Source organism: Aethalodelphis obliquidens, unplaced genomic scaffold, assembly GCF_003676395.1.
Source record: "Aethalodelphis obliquidens isolate GAN/ISIS:26980383/991018 unplaced genomic scaffold, ASM367639v1 scaffold1182, whole genome shotgun sequence".
Classification (NCBI taxonomy): Eukaryota; Metazoa; Chordata; class Mammalia; order Artiodactyla; family Delphinidae; genus Aethalodelphis; species Aethalodelphis obliquidens.
Window position 1 is genome coordinate 1 of NW_020839093.1, and position 7,375 is coordinate 7,375.

The window sequence follows — 7,375 nt, forward strand, 5'->3', positions numbered from 1 at the left end:
CGACTCTGGTGGTCTTGTGGAGGGGCCTCGCGACCTCGGGCATTTCATTTGGGGGCTCGTCCGGGATGCCCCCAAGCCCACCAGACATCAGGTCAACGGGTCATCGCTGACAACCGATCGGTAAGTAAGCCGGCTCAGGGTACCTTCTGTTTTGGGGACTAGGACAGTCCTGGCGGACGCGCTATAGGACACCTAGTCGGGTGTGGTTGGAGACGTCCACCACGACCCATCTGGGGCGGACAGCCCATCTGAAGCGCGCACGCGATAACCTCCCCTTCCTCCTTTTACAGACTCCGCTATTGGGACTGCTCTTAATCACTTTTGTTTTCAGAGTAACCTTTTCTAATCAATCTCTTCCAGGACCTAGACATGGGCCAAGCACAGAGTACCCCCCTCTCCCTCCTTCTCGCTAATTTCAGGGATGTAAAGTCCCGAGGACACAACTTCAGTCTGGACATCCGGAAAAGAAAACTAATTACCTTCTGCCGCTCTGAATGGCCAACTTTCGGGGTTGGCTGGCCCACCGAGGGTACCTTTTGTCTTCCTATAATCCTAAAAGTTAAATCTAGAGTTTTCTTGCCAGGAAAAGAAGGCCATCCGGACCAGATCCCCTACATCCTGGTATGGCAGGACCTGGTAGAAAACCCTCTTCCCTGGATGACCCCCTTTTTGTCATCAGGGTCATATAAGATCCTTGCGGCCCGACCAACTAAACCTCCCAAGCCTCAGACCCGAACTGCACCCATACTCTCTGACAGCCAAGACCTCCTTCTCCTAGAACCCCCCCCATATCAATCTCCTCCTTTGGCCCCACAACCAGTCCCCCTTCCTGCTCCTGGCTCTGCTCCTCTCCCCTTGGTAGAACCTCCTGCGGCCCCTCCCGGAGGGCCACCCAGGCCAGAACCGGAGGACCGAGAGGCAGAGGCGCTACCGGTCCCCCTGCCCAATGAAAATAATTCCCAGGGACCGGCTGGGCGCACTCGCGGACGCACTCAGCGCGACCCAGGGTTCCGCCATCCTGATTCCACCATAGCCCTACCCCTGCGAGAAATAGGCCCTCCCGATGAGACAGGGAACCCCCGACTCCAGTATTGGCCATTCTCTACCAGTGACCTATATAATTGGAAAACCCAGAATGCCCGTTTTTCTGATAATCCTAAAGACTTGATAGCTCTTCTAGATAGCGTTATGTTCACTCATCAGCCCACCTGGGATGACTGCCAACAGCTCCTCCGGATCTATTCACTACCGAGAACGGGAGCGAATCCAGCTGGAGGCGAGAAAACTGGTTCCTGGAGATAATGGTCAACCCACCGCTAACCCTGACCTCATCAATGCAGCTTTTCCCTTAACTCGCCCCCCGCAGGATGATTGGGACTATAACACCGGAGAAGGTAGGGGACGACTGCTCATTTATCGCCAGACTCTAATGGCGGGTCTCCGGGCTGCCGCGCGCAAGCCCACTAATTTGGCCAAGGTATATTCAATTGTACAAGGTAGAACAGAAAGTCCCTCCTCTTATTTAGAAAGATTAATGGAAGCCTTTAGGCAGTATACCCCTATGGATCCAGAGGCCCCCGAAAATCAGGCCGCCATTGTAATGTCCTTCGTTAACCAGGCAGCCCCTGATATTAAAAAGAAACTCCAGAAGTTAGAAGATCTGGAGGGCAAACAGATACAGGACTTACTCCGTATCGCCCAGCGCGTCTTTAATAACCGAGACGCCCCAGAGGATAAACAACTTAAAGCCACTGAGAAAATGACTAAAGTCCTGGCCGCCATTGTTCAGAAAGATCAAGAGGGCCCCCCAGCCACTCGACCTCCCAGGCGACCATTGGACAGAGATCAATGTGCCTATTGCAGGGAAAAGGGCCACTGGGCTCGGGAATGCCCCAAGAAAAGGCAGCCGCGCCCCGACCAGGGGCAATGGCAACCGAACGCCACCCCAGTCCTGTTTACACATGATACAAATTAGGGGGGACGGGGTTCGGACCCCCTCCCCGAACCCAGGGTAACCCTACGAGTGGAGGGGAAACCAGTCCAATTCCTGGTGGATACAGGGGCACAGCATTCGGTCTTGGTTAAGCCCCACGGGAAAATTTCTAACAAATCCTCCTGGGTCCAGGGAGCTACGGGAGTCAAACGTTACCTTTGGACCACTCAGAGAACTGTGGACTTGGGCACGGGAAGGGTAACCCATACCTTTCTGGTCATTCCTGATAGCCCTTGCCCCTTACTGGGGAGAGACTTACTCACTAAAATGGGAGCACAAATTCATTTTCGGCCAGAGGGGCCAATCGTAACAGACCCTCACGACCAACCCATATCTGTGCTCACCCTGAACTTGGAAGATGAGTACCGACTTCACCAGGAACCACCCTCCCAAAATCAAGATATAGAGTCATGGCTTCAGCAGTTCCCCGAAGCATGGGCAGAAACAGGGGGGGTGGGACTAGCCAAACATCGCCCAGCCCTATTCATAGAGATCAAACCGGGGGCAGATCCTGCACGTGTCCGACAATATCCCATGCCCCTAGAGGCCAAGACTGGTATCACTCCTCATATTCGCCGGCTTCTTGACCTGGGGATACTGCGTCCCTGCCAGTCGGCCTGGAATACACCCCTGCTGCCAGTCCGCAAACCTAACAGTAAAGACTACCGCCCAGTGCAGGACCTGAGGGAAGTTAACAGACGGGTCATAGACATCCATCCTACTGTGCCCAATCCATATACTCTTTTGAGCGCCCTTAGTCCAGAAAAACAATGGTATACTGTGCTGGACCTCAAAGATGCCTTTTTTAGTTTACCCTTGGCGCCCAAAAGTCAAGAACTCTTTGCCTTCGAATGGTCAGATCCCGAGAGAGGTATAAACGGACAACTCACCTGGACCAGACTTCCCCAAGGATTCAAAAACTCGCCTACCTTGTTTGATGAGGCCCTACACGAGGATCTCAGTGAGTACCGGAGACAAAACCCCAATGTAACCCTCCTGCAGTATGTTGATGATCTCTTAATAGCTGCTGAGACCGCTGAAGCCTGCCTGCAGGGAACCAGAAACCTCCTACGGACTCTCGGCACCCTGGGATACCGAGCCTCTGCCAAGAAAGCACAGATCTGCAGGCCTGAGGTAACTTACCTGGGATACCTATTGAAAGGGGGGCAACGATGGCTCACAGATGCACGGAAGGAAACCGTCCTCCGCATCCCCAGACCCACCACGCCTCGACAGGTGAGGGAATTTTTGGGGTCGGCTGGGTTCTGCCGTTTATGGATACCCAAATTTGCTGAAATGGCCAAACCGCTATACCTAGCCACCAAAGAGCAGACGCCCTTTGAATGGACAGAAGAGGCTGAGCAGTCATTTCAGCAGATCAAAACTGCCTTGCTTTCCGCACCCGCCCTGGGTCTCCCTGATGTCTCCAAACCCTTCCACCTCTTTGTAGATGAAAGCAAAGGCATAGCTAAGGCCGTGTTGACCCAGCCCCTCGGTCCTTGGCCCAGGCCTGTTGCTTACCTATCAAAAAAATTGGACCCAGTGGCTGCCGGCTGGCCTCCTTGCCTCCGGATGATCGCCGCCACGGCCCTAATGGTAAAGGATGCTGACAAACTAACTATGGGGCAGGAGTTACATGTCACCACCCCCCACGCCATCGACGGGGTTCTCAAACAGCCTCCCGACCGATGGATGAGCAATGCTCGATTGGTCCACTACCAGGGTCTACTGTTAAATCCCCCCAGAATCAGCTACACTCCGCCGCGGGCATTAAACCCTGCCTCCCTATTACCTGACCCAGATTTGGACTCCCCACTCCATGACTGTGCAGAGGTACTGGCCCAGATCCATGGGGTTCGGGAAGACCTACGTGACCAGCCCCTACCGGATGCACAAGTCACATGGTTCACTGACGGCAGCAGCTTTGTCCAGCAAGGTCAGAGGTATGCGGGGGCAGCAGTAACATCAGAAACTGAGGTGATATGGGCAGAGACTCTCCCCCCAGGGACCTCAGCCCAAAAAGCTGAATTAATTGCCCTGACCCAAGCTCTCAAGATGAGCAAAGGCCAAAAAGCTACCATATACACAGACAGCCGGTATGCTTTCGCTACCGCACATATACATGGGGCAATATACCGAGAGCGGGGACTACTCACAGCAGAGGGCAAAGACATCAAGAACAAAGAGGAAATCCTGGCCTTGCTAGCGGCCATATGGGAACCCAAAAAGCTAGCCATTGTACACTGCCCGGGGCATCAAAAACCCACGAATCCAGTCGCCCGAGGCAACAATTTGGCAGACCAGATGGCTCGAAAGGCGGCACACACTCCAATACCATTACTTCCCCTGCAACTGCCGGATCCAGGCCCCCGGGAACTACCGCCCCAACCCGACTACTCGGAGGATGACATCAGATGGATGAGCAGGCTCCCTCTAACCCAGGTTAGAGACGGATGGTGGCGGGACGCTAAGAACAATATCCTCCTTCCTGAGAGACTAGGAACCCTGGTCCTTGAACGGATCCACCGTAGCACCCACTTGGGCGCCCGACGGCTACAGGATCTCATCAGGCAGACTGGACTTAAAATTAAAAATGTCTCCGAGAAGACTGAACGACTGGTTGCTGACTGTGCAGTCTGCCAACTCCATAATGCCAGCACCCACCCGCCAACCACTGGCATCCGGGAGAGAGGAAACCAGCCTGGAGCCTACTGGGAAGTGGACTTCACAGAGGTAAAGCCTGGCAAATATGGGTATAAATATTTACTGGTGTTTATAGATACCTTTTCAGGTTGGACTGAGGCATTCCCAACCAAGAATGAGACTGCACAAATAGTAGCTAAGAAGCTACTAGAAGAGATCCTGCCCAGGTATGGCTTTCCAGTTATGATAGGGTCCGACAACGGGCCAGCCTTCGTTTCTAAGGTAAGTCAGGATCTGGCTTCCATACTTGGGGCTAATTGGAAATTACATTGTGCATACCGCCCCCAGAGTTCAGGACAGGTAGAAAGGATGAATAGAACTTTAAAAGAGACCTTGACTAAATTGACCATGGAGACTGGCGCTAACTGGGTAGTCCTACTCCCCTACGCTCTGTTTAGGGTGCGAAATTCCCCCTATAAGCTAGGATTTACTCCCTACGAAATAATGCATGGTAGGCCTCCTCCTATCATCCCTAATCTAAAGACTAACCTTATCCAATTGGACCCAGAAAATAATTTCCTGTCTTCCCTCCAAGCCTTACAGCGGATACACGAGACAATCTGGCCCAAACTAAAAGAGCTATATGCAACAGGACCCCCACCTACTCCACACCAGCTCCGGCCAGGTGACTGGGTCCTTGTCAAACGCCATCGACAAGAGACCCTAGAACCCAGGTGGAAAGGACCTTACCAGATCATCCTGACAACGCCGACAGCCATCAAGGTGGACAGCATAGCTGCCTGGATCCATTACACACACGTCAAGCCGGTGGACCCATTTTCTGACCTCATCAAGTCCACTAAAGCTGATGTCACCTGGACTGTTGACCGGAGTAAGAACAATCCCCTCAAACTGACTTTGCGCCGTACCCTCCCCCATGATGACCAAGGTACTGCTGATAGCCCTAATGATAGTCCTAACCCTCAACCCTCGGGCCACGAGGGGAGGATTCAGCCCTCCCCCCAATAAGAATACTTTAATACAACTACTATATGGTGCACCGTGCGAGTGCAGGGGAGGTACTATGGAGACTCCTGTTGTTCCCCGAGGATATACTCATATGCAGGACTGCGGGGGCATAACTGCGTATCTTGTTCAGGAATATAGGGTTACCGGGGCCTCTCAAAACTGGCAATGCTACCATAAGCCTAAGCCACTCCCCCCTCGAGCTACTTGCCCCTGTTCTATCTTCCAGGAATCAATGCATAGCATGTGCTATTCCTCTTACCAGCAATGTATAGGGGCCAATAACAAGACTTATTTCACAGCCATACTACAGAATAATAAAAGCCCCACCATTAGTGATGATAATAAATACCTTCAGGCTGGATGCACTGGCACCCCCGGGACCCCGGTATGCTGGAATACCAGGGCCCCCACACATATGTCAGACGGTGGGGGGCCCCAGGACGCAGTGCGCCAGATAGAAACCCGAAGACAAATAGAAGAGGTCTATCGGCATCTGTACCCACAGCTCAGCTACCACCCCCTAATTCTCCCTAAGGCCGATCCCTCTGAATTGGACTCCCAGACCATGTCCATACTAGAAGCTACTTTTGCGCTTTTGAATGCCACCAACCCCAACTTAGCACAGGATTGCTGGCTCTGCCTTCCTCAAGGACCGCCCCGCCCTATAGCCATCCCCACCTTCGCCAATTTAAACATCAGTGAACGATGTAACCCTACTTTACTCCCCGAGCCGTTCCCCATACAATTTTCAAAATTTTCAACCACCTTTAATACCTCATGCTTTGTTAAGAACGATTCCCTCTCTAATGCCAGTATTGACTTGGGAATCCTTTCATCCACTGGATGTAGTCAGTATATCCCCGTGAACTCCTCCCTCTGTAGTCCTAACACCACTGTTTTTGTCTGTGGAAATAACCTAGCATACACCTATTTACCCCCGAATTGGACAGGGGTCTGCAACCTAGCCACCCTCCTCCCCAATGTAGACCTAATCTCGGGAGACACCCCATTGCCCATTCCCAGCTTTGACCTTTGGGCAGGGAGAACCAAACGAGCCATTACAGTCATACCCCTCCTGGTAGGATTAGGAATTACAGGAGCTGTGGCCACAGGAAGTACGGGTCTTGGGGTCTCCCTTCACTCATATAGTCAGCTGTCTAGGCAATTAATAGAAGATGTAGAAACTCTCTCTGGGACCATTCAGGACTTACAGGACCAATTAGATTCGCTGGCCGAGGTGGTCCTACAGAATAGGAGGGGCTTAGACTTGCTGACAGCTGAACAGGGTGGGATATGCCTCGCCCTAAAAGAAAAATGTTGTTTCTATGCGAATAAATCAGGCATTGTAAGAAACAAGATCCACCAGCTCCAGGAAGACCTAGCTCGCCGCCGGCAAGAATTAGCGGATAATCCCCTTTGGTCAGGATTTCATGGGATGCTCCCCTTCCTCCTCCCCATCCTGGGCCCTCTACTATGCCTCCTTCTCCTCACTATAGGCCCCTGTATACTCAGTAAAGTCATGAATTTTGTTCGCGAAAGAATAAATACAGTCCAGCTAATGATATTAAGAACACAATATCAGCCCTGCGAGGCCTCAGAAATTGAAGAAACTGAGCCTTGAGGACCCAAGATTGGCTCCTCTGGTTCATGAGAAAGGGGGGAATGAGGGGGCTATGTTCTACTTTGGTGGGAATAGGACTGAGTTGACGC

At 52.3% G+C, this 7,375-nt stretch overlaps 2 protein-coding genes across 2 annotated transcripts; both read left to right on the forward strand.

The window, feature by feature from the left end:
- Window positions 1-862: 862 nt before the first annotated feature.
- On the forward strand, window positions 863-5,153 carry LOC113617016 (uncharacterized; the record flags this gene model as incomplete). Its single annotated transcript, XM_027100346.1, is given in 3 exon segments — window positions 863-1,238; window positions 1,240-3,127; window positions 3,795-5,153. Coding segments are annotated over 3 exon segments (2,426 nt in total), but the record flags the coding sequence as incomplete, so codon positions are not given.
- On the forward strand, window positions 4,801-7,369 carry LOC113617015 (syncytin-1-like). The gene is made up of 2 exons (XM_027100345.1): window positions 4,801-4,918; window positions 5,232-7,369. Exon 2 carries the CDS (start codon window positions 5,574-5,576, stop codon window positions 7,284-7,286), a length of 1,713 nt encoding a protein of 570 aa, XP_026956146.1. The 5' UTR covers window positions 4,801-4,918; window positions 5,232-5,573; the 3' UTR covers window positions 7,287-7,369.
- Window positions 7,370-7,375: the final 6 nt, after the last annotated feature.